Source organism: Melanerpes formicivorus, unplaced genomic scaffold (assembly GCF_026170545.1).
Source record: "Melanerpes formicivorus ecotype bairdi unplaced genomic scaffold, bMelFor1.0.p_v2 SCAF_49, whole genome shotgun sequence".
NCBI classification, from domain to species: domain Eukaryota; kingdom Metazoa; phylum Chordata; class Aves; order Piciformes; family Picidae; genus Melanerpes; species Melanerpes formicivorus.
Genome location: NW_027142401.1, coordinates 3,653,128 through 3,677,255, shown reverse-complemented (window position 1 = coordinate 3,677,255; position 24,128 = coordinate 3,653,128). Strand labels below are relative to the sequence as shown.

The window sequence follows — 24,128 nt, the reverse complement described above, 5'->3', positions numbered from 1 at the left end:
CTCTTATTATGCTTGCAGCTGCACTGCTCCTTTTTAGTGAGCTCTCTTTTCAACAGGCCAATTTGCAAACCTGCTCTGTGTCCTGGACAAGTAGAAGCAAAGGTAAGAAATACTTTACTTTAAGGTTGTAGACCTCACACAGAGGTGTGTGTTACCCCTCACAAAGGGGAAACAATGCATAATTGCCTTGTTGAGTACCACTGCTAGAAAGAGGCGATTAAGAACTTGTTTCCTGAAAGCAAAAGGATTTTACTGAGTTTATCGGCTCTTAATATCTTTCATGGACCTGAAACCTCCTATGTCTGAAAACTCTATTCTCTGTTCTGGATAGAGTTTTCTCCTTCTTTGTTAATATTTGTGTTTCAGCACATCCTTGGCCTAAGTCTGAAACATAGAGACTTGGCAAAGGAATTGAAATGTCTTAGGTAAGCACTGATACTGACTTCTAAGTGCCTGAAGGAGTGATTCAAGTGCCTCTTCAATGTCCAGATATGATGACTCATTTCAGCCATCTACTTTTGAAATCTCATACTATTTCTAAAAGGACATCAGGGACTGGGTATTCAAAAAGATGGCAGTTACCCTGATAGCAGAAATTACCTGCTGACTTGAGAATGTCAGAGGATAGATGTATACGAAGACAAAACATTTTTCCATCATTACAGAGGTGCAATGTCAAAACCTGCTTGTATTGGCAAAAGGGTAAGATACATCACCACAGGTCATGTTATCAGCCCAGGGAAGAAATCCTGGCTGCATTACAGATTTCTAGACATGCCTGCTAACAAATAGTACCTGAACTGGTTCTTGAAACTACTGAATGCTGCAAAGTATGTTGGATATTTCAGCTTGCCCCCAGTATAATTGAGCCATGTCAGTTTAAACAGACTAAGGATATAACTGGGAAGTTTTGGCCTGTATCTATTGTTTTTCTTCTCTTCCTTCTTTCACTAGTTTCAGCTAAGTCTGTGTCTCTGCATCACTGTTCTCTAATGGCAATTACACAGTATGCTCAACATCTGCTGAACTAACTTACAACTCTTGAATAGCATTAGCTGGAAGATAAAGTGCTTGAATCGTCTGAGCATCTACATGCAAGGTCCCTTCACTGTAATGTCAAAAGAGTATTTACTGCAATTTTGGTTCACTTTTCAAGCATACTGTTATTTTTGTGAGGAGTAACTTCATTATCATTGCCAAGCCACCTCCCAGGATATTTTTTAATCAGACTTCTTTATTGTTAGACCTGCAGCTATCTTAGAACCCCAGCGTGAGTTTGTTTTGTACCACTGGCTTTCAATGTTCAAAACCGAAAAAATGGGTTCCATGATGAACTGTTTTCACCTGCTGAGATTCAGCACAAGAACTATTTTCCTTTAGCTAAGACACAGGAGATTTTGCTTTGCCAGTCCAAAATACATTGCAGATTATTTCCATGCATATTAGTTAAAAAAAGAAAATAAAAAAATAAATCTAACCCAACCAAACAAGGATGAAGTCTCTGAGAAGCCATTTGACTAGAAAATGAGACTCCAGAGTCAGCACTTCAAGAAGATGATTCAAATAAAAATGCTTATAGTGTACACCCAGATTTTCTGAACTGCAAAATTACCTGGAGATTCGCTATACGGCTGGGGAGTACCAGGATAGAGACCTATCAGTGTTCCCCTGCAGTGCAAGAAATGCAACACCACATATATCACATAGCACCATGCCAGAAATTCAGCACTCACGAGTGTTTTAAGGCTGTTTTAGTGCATTCCCATGCACAGTTTCAGAAACAGTTTTAAAGGAATTCTTGCAAATACTTTTTGTAGCAACCTTTGGGTAGTGATTTAGTAACAAGCAGCTACAGAATTTCTTTTGTCATTATTAAGAGACCTAGCCAGAGAATATTACTCCAAGAGAATAATATAGCAAAAATACAAACACAGTAGGTCTGTGCAATGCAAAATGTCACCATGAAGATGGAAGAGAACAACAGCAATAAAAAAATCACAGACAGTTTAGTAGAGCTCAGGAGATTTCATCTATTATTGTATTAAAATCCACAGTCCTGGTTCTAAATTTTGGTGATTTTTCCATCAATAGTTTCAGCAGTGAATGCAAGGAGGTGTTTGTCCTGACATAACAAATACTGTAACATAGAAAGACAATTGCTGCATTTATTTGAACACTTGCTTGAAATGTATATGGAGATTAAGATGAAGTGTAAAGTCTTGACAACGTGACGCAAGCTCAGGGTAAGGAAAGATTTACCAACTCCTATAGTTAAAAAGACAGTGGCAGAAAATGCTTTTAACAAGAGACTAGCATAGGGTTAAAGCCAAATTTTTCTTGAACAGATGATATTTCAGATGGCCACACTATTCCAGATGCATCAATTTCCTTGAAAATCCAATCCATATATGTGCATATGCTGTGCTGGCAGGAGGACTGACTGAAATGGCCAAAACCCAAGAGCTAATATTCTTTTGGCCAGAATAATGCAATTATTATTTTCCTAGCTATCAGTCTAAGCATACAGAGCCATCTGTTATGCAAAGCAAACATACACATCTCAATTACAGAAAATGCAGTTGCCTTGACAGAATTTGGATTACACCACTAACCAGGGCTGTAAAATTTGTTTTAAGCTAGTGTATAATGGATGCCTTTCAGGAGTTTCCTAATTAGCATTTACCTGCTTAAACTAATTATCCATCCTTCTTCTTTACTGGCTTATTAAACTTCGTTGGATACTATGCATAAAACAGATTAATATGAGCATAAGACAATAATAAACATTAAGGTTCCAATTCTTTACTGTATTAGCGACATGGTGGCGCACCAGTTTCAAAATCTGAGGTTCTTGCTACTAACTCCCAAACAGATTAAGGCATGGATTAAAGTCTATTACAAAACGAGGGACTTTAATGAGAGACAAGTATACTGATAGGAGTTAGAAACAGCTCTGCTTCCATTTCCACCATTTAGTTTGCTAAAGCCAGCACAAAATAACAATTACTGAACTTATTACAGCCAGTTGCTTGCATGTTCTTTGAGGAGTTAATGAACCTCTATTCAGATTCTCACCAGATAATATTTTAAATTAGTCTTGTTCTGCAACAAATGTTAAATTTTCCCATTTCATTGTTGTTGGGGCACAGCAAAACTGACAGTTGCCAGGGCTAATAGTTGCCTCCCCACAGCAGAACAGGTCCCAATTTAAGGGAGCTGAAATAAATGCTATCTCAGTTTTTATTTTGCTCCTCAGGGTGACTGTAACAGAAGCAGATTATCCTCCTCTGAAAAATCATCATGCAAAATCTTTCTGCTGCATTTTTAAGTACAAGCAGAAAGAAGCTCTCCTTCCTAAACATCTCTGAATGCTGCAGGATTAGGAATGTGCATCAACAAGCAACTTTTGTCCTGCCTTTTAATCTTTGCAAAACAGTTGGCTGCAAATAAAAACCCATAAATTAAACCCTAAACAATTATATTTTGTAAATTTGTCTTTTCATACTAGTGAGCATTTGTGAAAGCAGCAAAATATGTCCTTGTTGGAACCCTCCCTGCAAGCCATTTTAATGGTCTCTTTCAGCATTTCTTGACTCCAAATGACTCCCTGTCATCGTGTCAGCTCCCTGGATAATGCAGGGTACTCCATAAACATCCAGTAATAGGACACAAGGGAAGTACTATTAGTGTGTCCCTTTCCTATCAGGTATAGAGGTTTAAAGTTCAAAACAACTGAGAAAAGAAATTTCATTTGTTCTCAATAAATTAATAATGATCCTTCGTGGCAAAAAACTTTTCACGCACAAGTTTGTCTTAGCTCCGTGTCCAATCCTGATAGATACCGTTTCCAATTACTTCTCGAGATGAGGCAGATGCAAATTTAAATAACTCATTCCATAATCCATGCAACAAAACCACAAACCAAATAAACATTTCTTTCAAAACTATCAGCAGAAGAACAAATCACACACAATGATGGTCTAGGATTGAAAGCGACATACTTACTTGGGACAGGCCTAAATAGATGGAGACAGTTTCTGAAATGTACAAAAATTTTCCTTCTTGATTTAGTGCAAATACAAATCCATCCAGGGACTACAGAGTAAAGGGAACAAAAAGAAAAGAAAAGAAAACACAAAAAAAAAAAAAGTGAATAGATTAATAAAAAATTCTAAGTTCCAGATAGAAAGAGATTCAAACAAAGGCAACATGGAACACATTGAAGAGAATGCTCTGATTTCTATAAGAATGTTTTCAGTTTGAATCTTTAAGACAGTTCCTTTACATCCTGTCTCTATATTAACAAACAGACTATGAGTATATTCCAAGGTTCAAGGACTTATTGACATGCTTACATCTGCCAATACTGTTTAAAATTTATCTCATTTGCATGACAGCAGAAATGGAGAAAAATTTAATGTTATTCCATTATTTTACAAGAAGAAATAAATAAGGAAAACAAATACCCTTCCAGCCAAATGGTATCCAAGAAGTTCCCCCCCCCCAACCCCCAGAATCAAAGCAGAGAATTTCCACTTCAAAAAACTGAAAAAGAGAAAATAAAATCCTACCATCATTCAAACCACTATGGACCTCAATAATTTGTTAATTAATTGAGGATTACACACACACACAAGCACGCACACACACACACACACACAACACCTCCTTTTCCTTTTGTGAGACAACAAACAAAGCCAATCAGCAGATTACTGTCAAATATGTTTACAGCTTAGGTCTATAGAAATGTTATTAATTTCATCCCGTTGGTGTAAAACTCTAGATCAGATTTTACTTTGACAGGCTCAAATTTTTGAAGGGGTTTCCACTGCAACTGCAAAAAGCAGAATGCAACTAAGCAGATTAATGCCTACCTTTTGAAACATGAGTGCAGTTAATAAACAAAGGACTATATTCTAAACTGACACACGGCGTAAATCACTGCACATCAAGATGGAAATACATCTCTAGGAATAAGAGCAAATCTTCACTAGGGAGAAACTGCCTTTCATAAACTACATGTGCCTTTACTTTTATGCTTTGTTTTTATGAGGCTGCTTCCTGGCAAACAAGCTTTCACTATTGCAAAAGTAAAAAAAAAATCATGAAATTCCATCAATTAGAAACGCTAAAACAACTCAGAAAACAACAAAGAGCCCAAGTGCTGGGATCAACAAGAAACACTTCAACCCAGAAAAAAAAATCCCATCTCAAATATCCTCTTTGGAGAAAGGTACAAGTAAAGTAAAATTACAACTAGCACCTGAGAGATCAACTTGGTCTTGGAAGAAAAAAAATAAGAGATGCAAACAAATTTGATGGAGCTATAGGATGACAAAGTCATGCAATCATTTCACTCCTTTTCAAATACAGAACAGTGATTTCTGAGCGTTTTTAACTTTTTCTCCTTTTTTTATCCTTCTGCTTCTTGATTAATTTCTAACACACTGCTGGTAAGAAGCTGTCTTTGGCAAGTGTTCACCTCTCTCTGATGTAGTAGGTGGTGGAATTAGCTCAAAAAATCTGTGTTTTCTGAGAAATAATAAACCACACATTGGAAAACAAACCCTCACTAAAGGCACTGCATTAAAGAAAGACTCTAATTTATATTTATGAATTAATAAAAATGTAAATTTTCATAGATTTCCTTCATGCAAAAACATTTATATTATGCAAGCCATTTATGGCCTCTTATAAATCATCATCATTTCTTTTCAAATGATTAACATCAGTTCCTTGAATTTTAACATCAATAACAGGTGGAAAATTTGGAACAGTGAAGTTCAAACTCAGATCCATAATGGGACAATTAAAACCTTCACACATCTGATCTCCCCCACTATGTGTATTTCTTTCGCTCCTACCCACTTTCCCCACCAGAAAAAGATCAGAAGAGTAAATATTAAAGGTTTCAGTTTTCCTGATGCTGTGTCCCTTCTTCTTTTGAGGAAATTTAATCCTCTGCTGGAAATAAAACTGAGAACCATCACCCTAATTCCCTGGGCACCTATATAAGGGCTTGCTAGAACACCGTTCTCCACGAGCAACAATAAATTGCCATACTGAATCAGACTAACGACCTATCAGCAGTTGTTGGTTTTTCTGCGTCTGACAGTGTGTAGCTAGGTGCTTCAGAACAGTCTTTGAAATATCCATAATGGTTATGTAGGTAATGACAAGCCTACTAGAAGTTTCTTTCCAAGCTCATGCTCTTGTTTTGGTGTGTTTTCATTTGTTGGGGGGCTGGTTGGTTGTTTTTCCTTCGGGGAGGCACAGAATCCTGGCTTAATTATATCTCGAAGAAAGAAATGTCACGAGTTATTTGTGCATCCCATAAAATCAACTTTCATCTTAGTTTTTTACATATCCTGGCGTTTAGTATGCTCCCCTTGTTCTTTTGCTTGAGTTACACACAGTTGGAGCACATTTATGATCTGGTCTGCTTAGTACAGTGCATTACTGTGTAAATATCTGGCAGATCTCTATAGAGTTTTGTTAGAATAGCAAGAAACAATTCTCCGAGCCACTGATGGTTTCCCTGCTTCTTTTCCACGTGTCATCTCATCTAGGAATTGAGGTTTCTTAATGACAGAAGTCTGAAGAAAGCTTTTAGTACTGACTATGCAGATATGTTTTCTTCAGTCTTGTTTTGGAGTTGATTGAAACCAGGTATGCTAGAAGAATACAAACAAATAAAACTATCTCTGGCCAATACAGCTGTACAAAGACATTTCAGTCTTCATGGCTAAAGTTTGGAAAGCCATCAGCAACTGGGAAGAGTGTTAGTGAGAAGTGTTAGACATTGTAAGCACTTGCTGCTTTTCCATGCCATGGACTTTGACTCACTCAGTTAAACAGTTTTAATCCCTAACCCTTATTTTTTCTTTCTGGGAGACTATTCCTTACTTTTGCCTCCTAGTTTACTATAGGAGGTGCTATGGGTAAGGCAGGGCCAGTGCAACAAACCCATGACTCCTTTGGCTTCTTGGGTGATTAATCACCTCTGGTCTCAAGCTGCACCAGGGGAGGTTTAGGCTGGACATTAGGAAGAAATTCTTCATAGAGTGATTGACTATTGGAATGGGCTGCCTGGGGAGGTGGTGGAGTCACCATCACTGGAGGTGTTTAGGAGGAGACTTGATGGGGTGCTTGGTGCCATGGTTTAGTTGATTAGACTGTGCAGGATGATGGGTTGGACTCGATGATCTTGAAGGTCTCTTCCAACCTGGTCTGGTCTATGCTATTCTATTCCATTCTAACCTATTCTATTCTAACCAAGACTACTAAGTCATGGTCAGTCCTTCTTCCTCCATTTAATTCCCACCTCCCTGGAGTAATGCTTGGGTACAAACACTGACCAAATTCAGCATTTTACTCAATAGAGTTCACATAATTGCATTTTGAAAAAGCCACGGATTAACAGCTAATGAAACAGCCACTTCCACGCCCTGCATACAAAGACATTAAAACAAAAGTGCCAAGCACTAAGCTCAAGCCCTCACACATGACAAAAACTTGGCAACAAAAACAGGGGGACAAGGAGCCACCACCTTCCAACGCAAGACAGTTCCTCCCACCAGTATGAGGGGGCTGCAATGGACCCACTTTTCTGACAGTGTTGTTGTTCCTTATACAGGTCAAACAGTAGTTCTGAAGGACTGTCTCATTGGTTATTCATAGGTATTATTTATGAATATTTATTATTTAAGTAATGTGTGGTGAAATTTTTCAATTTTTCATAAAGCGTGCGTCCTTTGTGCATGCCAAGAGAGCAGCTTCACAGAAGGGGGCAGGCAACACAACAGAGGTTATGTTATACACTGAGGGAAAGTAGGTGATGCCATTGTACACCACTTCTTTACAACCAGTTTTGTTTTAATGAGAAATTTCTGGAAGTATTAAGGACAAAAAAAAACCCACATAAAATAGTCGTCGTAATAAAACCGCCCAGGAAGGGGACTGGCTTTAGTTGGCTTTCAAATCTCTCTTCTAAAATGAGCATCACAGTGTAATTTCCAGCCAGAATTTCTGAACAGTTTCACTAGTTCAAAAGCAGGTAGGCTTTCTGATTCAGATGTGCCTCAGCTATCACACAGAAATAGGGCCTGCAGGCTGGGTCTCCGTACCGCGTCCTGTTTTCATTAGAGCAGAGGTCGTGAATATAAAGGTAGAGTGTCTTCTGTTAGGAAAACATTCCTAATTGCTTTTTTATTTTCATAAATGAAGTTGCTTGTCATAAACTCAGTCCTATTCCATCTCGTGTGGCAGCTGAGAAAGGGTTAGGGTGACCCCAAACACCGATTCAGAGCACAATCCAGTTTAAGGGAGACCGGCAACTTCTTGTTTAAACCTACACTTTCTGGGTTTGTGCAAAATGTGATTGAAGCTGAAGTTCCCCAGTACTTTTAATTTCAGAAAACCATTATGTATTATGCTGTTTCAATCACCACAGGCTAGTTTTTAATTTCTTTTTCTTTTTTTTTCCTTTTTTTTTTTAACTGCCCCACTGTTTTCACCAGGCGCCAATTAAGATTCCGGGGTCAAAGGGTTAATTACATCTTCTTACCCACTATGTAGAATTTTCTGATTATTAACCAAGGTTGGATTAAGATGAAAAAGAACCAACACAAATGTTAATGCTTGCCCCTCCTCGAGAAGATTTATCATAATACCATGCTGAAATCTATATGCTTTCTTCAAAGCCGCTCGAGGATGAGGAAACACTAAAATAAACGCTTTAAAGACACGCAAGTATCTGATTTATTGAGCCAGTTTTCTTATTCCTGGAAACTGTTCTAAACTAGCTGGACAGGCCTGATACAAGATTTCCTTTGTCACATAGCAGCAAGTCAATGTGGCAGACATGAAGGAAGTGAGACTCAGATGTAAAAAAGTCACTAGCTACAGCACTTCTGAATAATAATGCCAATAATTATAATTTATATCCTTCTGACATCAGAATAATGTGGAAATGTAAAGCAGAGGTTTTTAACCCAAAATACTAAGTGCCTTTTATAGTATTTGCAGGCTAGTGAGATTATTTCCTCTCAGGATATGAAACCCACTGTACCACTCTGACCGGCTATGCACTGATGTATAATGCATTGCACTAAATGGATTTATATTTGTCAGAGGAATTTTGTCCCAGCCATTTTTGCATATTCCCACCCCGGGCAAATTTAATTCACTGCAGTCTTACTACAGTGTCCTTCTGGAGAATATCCTCATATTTCATACTATCCATGAAGTCCCTAATTCTTTCTAGTGTATTCCAATGCTGCAAAAAAAACCCTGTTACCCTGACCTAAACTCCAGTTAGAGTGAAGAATTACCAGTAGGCTAGGTTATTTTAATGACAGATTATTTTAAACTAAGACTTCACCATCTGTTCCACCCCCTAATTATGAATGCAAAAAGAACATATTTCACAATTACATCAGTAAAAAAGTAAGATATACATGATTTAAATGCATCCATGTGTTCTTTGTCCAATGCAGCGTGCATCTGTGATATTTTTCCAATCGTTCAGGGTCTGATCAGGAGACAGGGGCTGGGGAAGGGAATACTTCCCCTGATAAAGCAGATTAATTGATATACTAAACTTTTCCTGGCAAACAGATCATCTTAATTAGAATTTTTCACTGTTATGACATAATGATATTATAACCAGAGCTGAACATTAATTTGAGGACAAAGCCTGTCAGCAATTAGGCATAGAACATTCAATAACAGCAAAACTATTTTACTCTTTTTTTTTATTAAGAGAGTCAGTATTGTATGCAATTGACATTTACAAAAGCAAACAGTCCCTCTGTTATAATAAACATATCATTGCATAATTTATTTATTGTGTTACAGCATGCCTTAACAAAAAAAAAAAACCCACCACAATGAAAAAATTTCATTTGAATATGGCAACCTTTCTTGGATGGGGAGGTTAAAATGAAATAATAGGCATAAAGGGTGGCTAACTGAAACCTCATTCAAAGCCCCAGTGCACATCCACTGTGCTCCAGCTGTTAGGATATTGGAGCAATATCCTCCAGCAACACCAAGAAACATACAAAAGCATAACTACACAGCAGTGAAAACCAAGGTCCAATCTTGTACCTAAGTACTGCAAGACAACTGGAGTATTTCTCCTGAAAATAGCATTTTTACATGGGATGTATTCGATATACATGAATAACAATGAGCTTGGATCCTCTACTGACATACACACAAAAAACCCACCCCAAAACTCTGAAAGCTTTATACCTTCTCTTTAGTCTTTTTGATCCCTGGCAGAAAACAAAATAAAACAAAATAAACACCCAAATAAAATAAAAAGGCACAGGATTTATTGCAGTGTTCCTTGGGCTACAGGCTTTTTATGACTGAGTAAAACTTCCAGCATCAAGCTCATAGAAACCCCTGTTTTCAAACCTCAAACCACTGTCATTTTTTCAATTACAGTCCACCATAATGGCTATATGGCTGACATGACCATAGACTCCTCCTGAATTAATGACACATATTTGGCAACAAAGCAACATGTATTTGGCACCAAAATAGCTTCAGTGAAAAAAAAGATGAGGTAAGAAGACAAGCTCCAAGGATGTGGTTAGAATGGACTTTGATGCCAGCTTCCTAATTTGCCATCTTCGTGCTCTTTGCTTGTGTGGTCAGGATGCAATTTATGACAACAAGGTAGTGCCAAAAAATAAATGTGTCAATAATAATGAGGTCTGCTCTATAGCTTGGAGCCAAGAAATGAAGGAGGAAGAGAAAAGTTTACTGATTCCCTTGATGCATCTTTTGCCAGACTCAACAGAGTAAGTATGTTTATGTAACTGAAGCAGCAAAAACTTGCAGAGGCAGATTTACTACTTGATTAGAAAAAACAGATTTTGTTCCAGATCAGAACCGCTGCAGAAGTAGAGAGTGCAGAGGACAAAAGTTTACAGGCAAGAATAACGCTTCAAGGTGGCAGGCGGGTTCTTAAAGTGTATTGCCAGGTTTATTCTCTGATAAAAGATTGGCAAGTATCAGAGATGATCCTGAGAAGCACAGAAAGATTACAAATCTGTAAGCAGCATGGGTTCAAGAAAAAAATAAATCAGAGATTAAGAGTTTGACAAATTGTGTGTGTGTGTGTGTACAAAAGCAACCAATGACTTTTAGGGATCTCTGCCTTGTAGATACCAATTCCCACTCCCCATACCCCCACACCCCCTACACCCCCCGCCAAAGGCCATTCTGCATTGCTGCAAAACCTCAAACCATCCTGACTGCATAGAGGAAACTGAACCATGAAAGCTGTTAAACTTGATGAAAAGTTGGTATCACAGTAAGGGAAAAATAAACTATCCTTGAGTTATGTTGCAATGATATTGGAAGACAAAACTAGCGAGGCTTACCAATGTAGACAAAAATACAACAAAATAATCCAGGGCAGACAGCTTGCACTTATTCTGCACCCAGTTTATCATAGGATCATTTTTTATATTTGTTTTGGCAAGCCCCTTCACACAGCATGCAGACAACTGTCTCAGTGCCAAAATGCAGATAAGAACAACAAAACTGAGTTACATGATAGAAGCCAGATGATCTTTAATTATCTCCAGGAAATTTTTGGGTGAAGTACTTGCACTAGTTTGCTATAGCCTCTGTGTCTCTGTTTAACTGACCTAAATTGCTGGGCTAAACTGCTGAAATTCTTCATGTAGGTTTTGATGCAGAAGGCACATTCATGTGCTGTGAGGGACTTAAAGTATTTGTTAGAAGTGATGTGATGCTTTACACAGTGCAGGGTCAGCTTTGCTGAAGTCAGCTGACTGCAAAGGTTATTTTAACTTCCATGGCATTAAGATTTTAAATGTGTGATGACCAACTACAAATTAAAGCTTTTGGATTGTTTTTCTGTGAGGGTGAGGAAGAAACCTCTCCTGAGTAACACTTTAGAAGGTGAGTAGCACCCAGTAAGGAGAGGCAGGAAGTAATTTTTTTACATGACATGCAGACAATTTTATAGCAGCTTTATTGGAAGAAGTTGTTCAGTAAACTGTACACTCCCTCTGTCCATGGCAGTGGTTTCCAATCTGTGGTCTTCCATCTGACTGATTTCAACTTTTGACTACTCAAACTGTAAACTGAACTATCCAACAGTCTGGAAAACATGAGCTATTCATTCCGAACAACTTCAACCTGATCTGCTTGAAGAGGCTGTGAAAGGTCATTGAGAAAAGCAAGCTTGCAGTCTACAGACTTAAAACCACCACATAGTATTTAAACTACCAATGGACAATTTTGGGGAACCACTGGTCCACACACACAAAAGATTAAAAACTGCTGTTGCCATTGACAAATGCTAATTTTCATTGTCCTTTCTTCTCTATAGATGATTCACTACTAGAACAAAACACTGATTTACATTAGTACATGCTATACTAGCCACTGCTGAAAACTTCTTGTTAAAATCTTACTAGGCAGAACATTTATACTCTGTCTTTGCTATTCCCTTTCCTGAGAGGAGGGCTATATATATCATTGCAAAGAAAAGGGGAGAAAAAGGACTCCTGAGGGAGGGATTCAACACTGTTGCACTTAATTAAAATTCAATTTTGTGGGAGTTGTGTATTAAAGCACTGACCTTTCATCTTTATGATGCCAATTCCTGATGAGCTCCTTCCCTTCAATTATATAGGATTCCTACTGTTGGATCCAGACTGTTTGGACAGCAGATTATGATGCCACTAACTGCATGCCATCTAATGCAATCAGCTATATCTATTTGGGATGAGACCAGTTCTGGGTCCCTCAGTTTAGGAAAGATGTTGAGTTGCTGGAATGTGTCCAGAGAAAGGCAACAAAGCTGGGGAGGGGTTTGGAGCACAAGCCCTATGAGGAGAGGCTGAGGGAGCTGGGGTTGCTTAACCTGGAGAAGAGGAGGCTCAGAGGAGACTTTATTGCTCTCTACAACTACCTGAAAGGAGGTTGTAGCCAGGTGGGGCTTGGTCTCTTCTCCCAGGCAACCAGCAACAGAACAAGAAACAGTCTCAAGCTGCGCCAGGGGAGGTTTAGGCTGGATGTTAGGAAGAAGCTCTTCATAGAAAGACTGATTGGCCATTGGAATGGGTTGCCCAGGGAGGTGGTGGAGTCATCATCACTGGAGGTGTTTAGGAAGAGACTGGATGAGGCACTTAGTGCCATGATTTAGTCGATCAGATGGTGTTGGGTGTTATGTTGGACTCGATCTCAAAGGTAATTTCCAACCTGGTTAATGCTATTCTATTCTATTCTATTCTGAGCACATGATGTATTTTTCACCCTGAGAATGTGGTTCTTGGGGTCAGGATTAAGTGTATACCTGCCTGTGGAGTGGCTTTGCTTTGGATACATAAGGTTTGAGTATCAAATGGTTTCTGCCCTTTGGTGGCACAAATATTCCAAACACATATGCATTTGTGCACCCAGAAGCGCTGCCCTGAGTACAGGACTTGCCACTGTATGCACCTGACTAACATTTACTACCTAAGTGTCAAAACTGAAAGAGTAAGGAGACCCCCAGTAGCAGGAGCTATGATAGCGAGATTCGTCAGAAGGGCTGAGTCTCCACACCAGCACCTCAGACCACACAGCAAGAGCCTGTGGGAATTTAACCTGACTGGAACACTGTGCAAGTAGAAGCACCTATCCAAGCACAACTGACTGTGGGAACAATCAGTTTTGTGAATGGTATTGTTTCCAAAGCTGCAATTTTAAAGCCCTTCTGTGTTATCTATTAATATTTCAGTTTATGTATACAAAATGATCTTACAATCATTGTATCTGCCTGATTGGTCAGCCTTTCTTTCACAATCTGGCTCTATGTGAAAGTAAACAGATAAAGGTAGCTAAATGTCTGCTGTCCAGGAAAAAAAAACACCCAACAACAAAAACCAAAAACCCCAAAAAACCCACCAAAAATAAAAAAAGGTGAAAAAAATATAGGGAAGAATTTGTGATAAGAGTTAAGTGCACTCTTAAAATAACACCTGCACTCAGTAGGTACTCAGATGCTCTGGTGATTGATCCTGACAATTGGCTTGCTAGAATTAGATCTCTAGCCCAGAACTGAGTGCATGTGTTCTCACTTGCATCACACAATTTCATATATATGAAGCAGAGAGGCTGTGCTCAGGGAAGAACAGGATGAGGGGCTTATGTTTAGCATATTTAATCTATTAGATGGCAACAGAGACAACCAAAATAGATCTGAATGAGAAATTGAGTTGAGTTCTTTGCCTAGCATATCATTTTGATTTACACCCTTCTCGAAAGAACACCTTGAGAATACTTTACAGACAATAGGAAAGTAGAACAAATCCCAAATCCATTCAATCTAGTGCCATTCCTAACTGTGACCCTGAGCAGATACATGGGAAAAAATCCAAACTCATGCTCTTATCTTCACCTTCTTATCCCATGATATAATGCAAAGATGACAAAACCCAGTCCTAATCAGCTAAGAGTTCCTCCAGCTTTTATTAATTCTTGTACTATTGCAGGAGTTCTGTTGGCTATACCAATTCTTTCTCTACCTATGAGGGTGCGAAGCAGTTCCACAGATGTCCACTATGAAGTTTTTGAAGATCCATAATACAGGCTAAATTAAAGCAGCTTTTCCAGTAAAAAAAAAACAGCACATAAGAGCCTCCAGAACTGTTACTGCTATTTGACTCCTTAGTCCTGTGACCTTTGAAACAAGAAGAATCTGGACTGGCATGACTCAGAATCTGCTAGTTACTAAAAGAAGCTTATAGAGGCATGGATTGTGAAGTGGTTCTTCCCACTTTGAAATTTGTTTCCTCTGCATGCCTTTGTCTGTATGTCCAGCATCCCAATCCATGGCTAATGTTTGCTAGATTTGACAGTGGGAAATTCCTACAGATCTGGTGAAAATACTGATAATGGAGACCTGATCATCTGAGAGCCTCTGCAGCAGTAAATGCTGGACTGTGAATTCCTATGGCATTAGAGATGACAAAAGAGAGAAGTTTCAAATGCCCTGAGCACTGAAATATCCTCAGCCAGGTTGCACTGTCTTAGACAGAGAAGTCAACAGAGGACAAGATGGAAATCTACAGAAAAATATGCTGTGCTATCCTGGTACCCACACAATTGGTCTCCATTCACTCAGATGTGCAGGAAAGGCCGAGAAGCACAGGAGTACTGTGAGTATTTGGGACTAACAGAAAAACAACTAACCTCCTCAAACAAGTTAGAAACTTCATTATTAACAGAAGTATTTCCAAATCTTCCCCTACATCTGCATCCTACGCAGTAAAGCTGGTATCTCTGTGCTGGGTCGCTGTACTTCCATTAAGGGGTTTGAGGTTACAGAAGCACATTCCACACAAAAGCAGGGGACGCACATTTATGTGAAGATCAGTTGTCCTCATAGAATTGGAGGTCTGGTCCTGAATGATTTCAGGAAAGAACTCAGCTTGTCACTACAAAACACCATTGCTGTTGACCTTCCACTCCTGTTTCACAGCTGGAATACAAGACCAGGTGAGAAGATAGCATGTAGCTCTGCCACAAGCAGGACAGTAAGGAAAAACTGCTTCTCCCTCCGTTGCCATTTTTGTTTGGGTGGGGGTTTTTGTGTGTGTTTTTGTTTTGTTGGGGTTTTGTTTGTTTTGGTTAGGGTGTTTTGTTTGTTTTGGTTGGTTTTTTTTCGAGCTCACCTCTAATGCCTGTGTAGGTAAAGATAAGTATGGATTTTGCTGTTTACCAGCTCACTGCATAAATTCCAGCATATCAACAGCACAGAGCAGCTCTTTCAGTGGAAAAACAAAAAGTTTATATTCTTTTTTTAAACACAAGCTAATATATTATACTGACACCTCTGACTACTGTGATAATTAAGAGTCTGTTTGCATTTCCATAATAAAATCCTATTTTCTAGGGCTGGGGAGGACTGAGGGGATTATGATTCGTCCATACAGCACCAGTAGAAGCTAGAAACACAAGGTTTCAATCAAGAGTATTTTCTTGTCCTTTTTAAAAACAGTTTCACAGTAACCCTCTGAAAATGTCCCTCTGTACTTTTTACCACAGGGTTTTAGTGTGCAGCCACAACATCATGATGCAGCCTTAAGGTGTCTCCTAGAGCAGACGCAGCATAAAGTATAACCTGTTCATCAAAGGGTGCTCCAGTACAGTAGCTGCCATTTGTGACAATAATCCACATGCCACACTATCTAGTGGCACTATCTACTACACTATCTACTCTGGCCAGCCTGATCTAGTGTGGGGTGTCCCTGCCCATGGCAGGGGGATTGGAACTAGATGATCCTTGTGGTCCCTTCGAACCCTGACTGATACTATGATACTATGAGTCCCAAACAAGTCTTGACACCACCAACCCTAATGCTGTTTATTGCACTTGTCCACAATCTACACATTGCATCTCATCTCCCAGGTAGGAACTGATGTTATTGGTCTGCACTGTTAGGATCCATTTCACTTCAATTTGTAACAGACCTGAAACTTAAAAGTCTCTTCCCAAAGTAACTCCTCTTGCCAAACATTGGCACCATTTTCCTGATACTCAGAACCACTCAGAGAAAACCAACATGATGCTTAGAATCATAGAATCAATAAGGTTGGAAAAGAGCTCAGAGACCATCAAGTCCAACCTATCACCCAACACCTCCTGACTACCTAAACCATGGCTTCAAGTGCCACATCCAATCCCTTTTTGAACACCTCCAAGGATGATGACTCCACCACCTCCCTGGGCAACTCATTCCAATGGCCAATAACTCCTTCTGTGAAGAACTTCCTCCTCACCTCGAGCCTCAATTTCTCCCGGCACAGCTTGAGACTGTGTCCTCTTGTTCTGCCACTGGCTGCCTTACTATGATGCGTTAAACGCCCAGTGTGTCTAGTGTACTAGCTCTTCCTGCTCCCATTGTCAAGTTTTCCTTCTTCCTGCTCCATTAAAAACTCCAATGTATCAGCAGTTGTGTCCTGCCTTGAACAGTATCTTCTTCTCCATCCTAGGCAATGCCTTACATGTTTGCTCAGTTGTCTAAATTGCAGGCAGTTGTCATCAGTTACCTTTGCATCTTTATTGTGCAGTTCTGAATTCCTGCTCCTGCTAGCTGGTGTGCAGCATACTTTCAAGTCTCATTTGTGGAACATCAATGAAAGAACTTGTAGCACAAGTTTAACTTCAACCTTTTTGTCAAAAAAATAAAATGCAAACCAGAATTTCCTCCATCATCCTTTTATTTGTTCCAATAGCCGCATTATTTTTCTTCCCCCCCCCCCCCCCCCCCCCATCTCTTTCCTTAAGTGACTGGAAAACTACCTTGAGCCTGAATCAATTAAAATCATAGAATGGTCTGGGTTGGAAGGGGCCTTTAAAGGTCACTTAGTCTAACCCCTTGCAATGAACAGGGATATTTTTAACTAGATCAGACTGCTCAAAGCCCCATCCAACCTGACCTTTAATGTTTCCAGGAACGGGGTACCTACCACCTCTCTGGGTAACTTGTTCCGGTGTTTCACCACCCTCATCATGAAGTATTTCTTCCTCAGGTCTAGTCTGAATCTACCCTCTTTTACTTTAAACCCATTTCCCCTTGTCCTAGCAAACAGGCAACTAGATGATGTCAGTGCTTTTTATGCTGCTATGTGAATGTTTTTCTAGTTCAGATTCTGTTCTCATACCGTGTCCAAATGAACATGATGCCTGACACACAACACAGAAAGCAGTATAGTTAGACTCCTGCATGTAAATTTGCCTTTGTAATTGGCAGCAACCCTTCCAACTTGAAATAAATAAATTTAAGTGGTCATGCCTTAACGAGTTACGACATTTATCTGAATTTCTTCAATCTGTTTCCAGTCACTATAGTGAAAAAGAAAGGATGTTTTATCAGTCCTTCCCTGATTCTGGTTTGAAACCAGATGGGAAAGAGCAGAAGCACACACACACAAGATAACTGCAACAGAAATATAAGCAAATGTTTTCTACATCTGAGAAGACTGTTTGAGTTCTGACTGGAGTTTAAAATCTAAACAGTGTTTTCAGCCTAGCAATATTCTTAGCAGGAGTACAATTCAACTTGCTTGAGGCAATTTCCTATGGCACTTCAGGCTATTTTTATTTCTAAATTACATTTTTAACAGACAATAAACTAAGCACATTAGAATGCTTAGAAATTCAGAATGCTTTTTTGACCCTATAAGATGGATGTTCCTGGTGTATGAAACTTTAAAGCATCCATGTTTGAAACCACAATATATCTTGCCATATATTTCTAGCCAAATGTTCTGGCAACAAAATTTTCCTCTCAGAATCACAGAAACGTTCAGGTTGGAAAAGACCCTGAGGATTATCAAGCCCAACCATTAACCCTACTATACAAATTGTGCTCCAAAACCATATCCCCACATCTAAATGACCTTAAAACACATCCAGGATTGGCAACTCCACTGCCTCCCTGGGCAGCCTATTCCAATGCTTGACCACTCTTTCTGTGAACAAGTTTTTCTTAATGCCCAGCTCTCATAAGCTTCCCGTGCCTCTTCCCTACCCTGCAATGATGTCGCCATGCCATGCACTAATATCACAAACTAGTAACAAAATTACTTATGAAGAATCATACAATACAAGAAGTGCAGGCCTAGATTTTTCCAATTAGGAAAGCATTAAAAAAAAAAAAAGGGACTAAAACCCCCCAAAACCACCACTACCAAAACAAGCAAATAGACCCAACTCAAACCAAAACCAATACACACCAAACAAAACCAAAACAGAAAGCCACCAAACCAACCAAACAAAATAAACAAAACAAAGCAAGCAAAACCCACCAAAACCCCACCAAACAAACAAACAAAAAGCCAAACCAACCCAAAAACCCAACCCAACCCAAAAACCCAACCCAAACCCAAACCACCCCACTACTCCCTGAGTTTTGGAAAGTAAATATGTGCATACTACAGCCAGCTTCTGCCTAGAGCTGACTCCTAAAGCTCTTACTGAGGAACATCACCAAAACTTAATTCAGTGCAGAACTACTGTTTCCTAAACCTCTCTCTAACAGTAATCTGGAACTAAACCAAACCTAAAATCTTGATAACTGGTACATTTGTTATTGCCTTTGTTCCAAATAAAAGAGGCTCTGGATACCTTTGCAATCTGTTCATGAAGTTATGCGTATGGATCTATAGATTGACAGTCTGCAGGCCGGAGAGTTAAAATAGGTTAAATAAAAACACAGAGCACAACTTAAAATCAGCGTGGATGACAGATCCACTGAACACAGATTGGAAAGCATTCCTAGAATCTGTGAAGGTAAATGGAAAGAGTTTTGTTATTGCTACGAAAGAGAGAAATTGAAGCTGTATAAACATTGTAACAGGAGCAATTTCATTCAGAAAGCTACAGACAAGAATGCTAATGCACAGAACAAAAAGAAATCCCAGAATTCAGGCTATAAAGTTATCATGAACAGGGAATGTCCAGAGACTGACTATTGCTACACACTACAGACATGCTGGATTTGGAGCAAATCCATATGAATCTATCAATATTTTGTGCTTCACACACCAACTTCTTTTGCTGTCTCTGACCTACAATAATTACAGTCTACACATCAGAGGTAGTAGTATTTCATAAATCACAATTATCCAACTACTTAAAAGCTCTTTCCTGTTACACAATAAAATGTTATGCTTCTCATACAAATGGTTTCACAGCACAAACTGCTCTTGTAAATATTACAGCTTTAAATAGCATTTACTATTTGTAAATGCTTGTTGAACACAGCAGGTGGCAAAATGATTTAGCATCATGAGCAAATACATATGGTTGCTTGAGCCCAAATTTTAGAGTGGATAAACCTATTTTCTAGTCCTACATTTAATGGACTAGAAATGAACAAAAAAGGCAGCTAAAAAGTCAGCTAAAACCATTGTATACATCCTGGCAACTCACTGCTCCAAGTGAACTTTCTCATACGAAGTACTGTGCTTAAAACAACATAAAAGAAAATCACAGGTCTCACATATTCAATGAATGGCTCATCTGCAAGATTTCCTCTTACAGTTTCCAAGTAGGGTTATGCACTATGGAAAAATAATGCAAAGGCAAAAGCAAGAGCACAGTGTTATGCAGTCTAAAATCAATAGACAGAGAAAAGACATTAACCAAGAGGCTAATAAAAAGATGCTGCCCTGGATGGTAACAAAAAGAGCCCTGATATATTTTTTCTCTTAAAAAATGCTATTCCTTATGCCAATTTTCCCTTAGCACTGCAGTACTTTCTCTGTGTATATACACGTCACCTTACATTTTTGTCTTGTTCCAATTTTATGTTTGCATTTTATTTTCTCATTTCCTTCCTGCTACTCCCCTGTTCCTCTTTACTAGCTTGAAGTTTACACAGACCTTTACTAGAAATGCAGGGTTTGGAGAGTTCCCTTTCCCCCCACCCCCCTCTCCCTTTGTTGTAATGCCCACATCTGTTTTTTTCCCAGAGAAAAGATAAGTTTACCCAGAAAATAAAAAGCTAATACAACCTTTAGCTCATCAACAAAGTATGTCTTGTTGTAGGCAGGAATAAGTTAATAAAACAGGGAAAAAGCTTAGTGGCTTAAAGAAGAAAAAAAAACACCACCTCCTTGGGGTTATGAACGAACAATGTTGTTTTTTCTTCCCAGCGTGCAAGGATTTAATTAAGTGATAACAGTCACCTTGGGGTGGCTGCACAAGGCAATAATATCTAGGTGAAGAAAAATGCTGAAGAGAGTTGAGTACAGTCAATTTATCTTCAGAGAAGGCAATAAATGAACAAAGCATAGGTATTTGGCTGATTGTTTTGGAATGTTTCCATTACTGATAAACATCAAAATAAGAGGACAAAGATTTGGTATTTTCAGTATCTGAAATGTATTAAATACAGAAAGAAACGAAGGAATAAATCAGTGTGAGGTCATATCCTAGAGTTCTAATTGCAAATGGTTTGGTAATTATTCAAGCTAAACATAGAACAAGGGAATTTTAATGTTGACACAAAGGATAGAAATACAGCTGAGATGTGTATTTATAGCAAACACAAAACACTGGATGAATTTCACTCTGGAGGAAAAAAATGGTAAGTGTAGATGGAAAGAAGTGATATATATTAGACAAATATATGCAACTTCGTGGCCAGGAACCCAAATTCAAGGATTTAAAAACATGGTTGTGGGGGTTCTTCAGGAAACAAGCAGCAAGCTCAATTATCTATAAGCCTCTATTCTGCCACTCCTGTGAGAAAGAGCAACGTGACGCAGAGAGGAAAGACTACCAGGAGGAAATATTCTTCTTTACCACAAAGCTTTACATTATTTGAATCACAGGGTTTGAAAGGAATGTATGAGCTGTCGTTGTAGGTTTTACCACGTGCAAGGGGCTCTGAAAGCTAGGTACCCACAGCTGTAAGTTAGTCTTCCAAAAAGAGTTCAGCCACAATAGTTACTAGCAAGCAGCACAATCGGCCAAAGCCTCTGCCAAATGGACACAAACAAAGCTCAATATGGAATATGGAAGAAACAGCACAGACACAACAATGATCTTGGGAATTCACCACATTCCTCTATTCCTCTCAAGCTGGAAATTCTCATTTTCTTTTTAATTTTGATACTTTTCTTGAATCCATCTCCAGCAGTGAGGGAACAGATAGCTATGTCCTTGAGCTTACAACTGGGTTAAACACTCCTCACCCACCCCTTCTGCAAGGAGAAGATGAAGTCTACAGACAATTGTTTTTTAACGTTGTGGGCAGATGTCAGTAACGAACAGCTCACCCAGTGTCCTGAGAAAAAGAAACAAATTAAATCTATGTGTGTGTATGAGAGAAGGCAGGAATATTTGAGTTTAAAGAGAAATACACAACATTTTGAATTTGATGAAAAGTCTCAAACCTGATTCAACTAAGTTGCCTCATTATGATTTGCAGTGTATGCCTGGCTACAGCTATTTCTATAAACACTGCTTTTCAGGGCCTATCTTTTCAAGGCCCTTTACGTAAGATCTACATTAATAATTGGCTTCAATGCAGTTGCTTTCCAACTAAAAGCAACATGCCCTTTAAAAATACTTTATGAAGGGCAGAGGAATTTATTTCACAGTATCCAACTTAGGTTGGAAAGGACCTCGAGGATCATCGAGTCCAACCTATCAACACAGACCCCATGACTAGACCATGGCACCAAGTGCCACGTCCAATCTCCTCTTGAACGCCTCCAGGGATGGTGACTCCACCACTTCCCTGGGCAACCCGTTCCAATGATGAATGACTCGCTCGGTGAAGAACTTCCTCCTCACCTCGAGTCTAAACCTCCCCTGGCACAGCTTGAGACTGTGTCCCCTTGTTCTGGTGCTGGTTGCCTGGGAGAAGAGACCAACCCCTTCCCGGCCACAATCACCCCTCAGGTAGTTGTAGAGGGCAATGAGGTCACTCCTGAGCCTTCTCTTCTCCAGGCTAAACAATCCCAGCTCACTCAGCCTCTCCTCAAACCACCTCTAGGAGGCTGAAGGTTTGTCACCTGCTTGTAGCTGCTGCTTGGCCTTGGTAATGTGATTCCAGCAAACATTCTAATTACAGCTGCAACCTTATTGGTTATCTCCATCAAAACACTAGGGAAGAATTAATATGAAGCTTATTCTTTTCTTCAGGTCAAGACTGGGACACATGACATACGGACATACGGTTCAGTAGCAGACCACCTTTTTCAGGCTGCCAATCCAGGACCTACTCTGAGTTCCACAGAGAACAACAAGGGGCACGATCTTGGTTCGCCATAGAATTTGGACATCTTAAAACATTCCAGCACAAAAACAGTGTTGTTGAAACTATTTACTCCTGATCAGCAAGACTGATATTTAAACTCTCACTTTTTTTGAGCTGCAAAGCTGGTGAAAATGAATACAACTAACTGCAATTACTGTTTTAAAATATTTTAACTGCACTGAAACCCCAGTGTTAGGAGGCACTGGGCACTGTAGCCTGCAGATTCAATGAATACACATTACTTTGATTCATATTCAGCAGATTTTACTCTCAAACAATTAGAAACTTACATTTAGAATACATAGAATGAACACAAGCCCTATGAGGAGAGGCTGAGGGAGCTGGGCTTGTTTAGCCTGGAGAAGAGGAGGCTCAGGGGTGACCTCATTGCCCTCTACAACTACCTGAAAGGTGGTTGTGGCCAGGAAGGGGTTGGTCTCTTCTCCCAGGCAACCAGCACCAGAACAAGGGGACACAGTCTCAAGCTGCGCCAGGGGAGGTTCAGACTCAAGGTGAGGAGGAAGTTCTTCACCGAGCGAGTCATTCGTCATTGGAACGGGTTGCCCAGGGAGGTGGTTGAGTCATCGACCCTGGAGGCGTTCAAGGGGAGATTGGACGTGGCACTTGGTGCCATGGTCTAGGCATGGGGTCTGTGTTGATAGGTTGGACTCGATGATCTTCGAGGTCGTTTCCAACCTAAGTTATACTGTGATTCTGTGATACTGTGAGAATACATAGAATAAATCAGGTTGGAAAAGACCTTCAAGATCATCGCGTCCAACCCATCAACCAATCCAACCCACCTAAACGACTTGCATAATACAGTGGCCAAGGTTCCCTTTTCTAGTTACCATTGGCACAGTCACAGAGATGGGACAAACAGGTTTACAAACTCCAACACAATGAAGTGAGATACCATGTTATTTTTCCAAGTATGATTTGGAGGTGTTTGTAAATTCTGGTCCTAAAATCAATGCTGTATTGCAATGGCCAGAAAAATAGTAAGAAAATGTGATTACCTGGGTGGTAGTTTTATTTACTTTTCAAAGGTCTTTTATGAGACTTTAGAGGTTATTTTTGTTCCCTAAATGAGAAAACCAGTACTTAATGGTGGACTAGAAACATGCACTACATTTTGACTTAACAGAATTAAAATCGATCCACAAATGTCTCAAATCAAGGTGTGACATTAGCTACACCGTCAGACTATAGCTCCTAGAATTAAAATACAATATGTCTTCTAAGTTTGAGTTTACATGTTCACCATCCTATATATTTGGACATCTTTTCTCCTTTTTTTCATTTCCTGTTTTT

The 24,128-nt window shown here is 39.4% G+C and overlaps 1 protein-coding gene across 1 annotated transcript in view; it reads right to left on the bottom strand.

Annotated features, from left to right (window-relative positions):
- NPAS3 (neuronal PAS domain protein 3) overlaps positions 1-24,128 on the bottom strand; it is a 658,723-nt gene that overhangs the window by 191,586 nt on the left and 443,009 nt on the right. Inside the window, exon 4 of the mRNA XM_068160299.1 lies at positions 4,006-4,095. Within this exon, the coding sequence (XP_068016400.1) occupies positions 4,006-4,095 (90 nt within the window). The remainder of the gene's footprint in view (positions 1-4,005; positions 4,096-24,128) is intronic.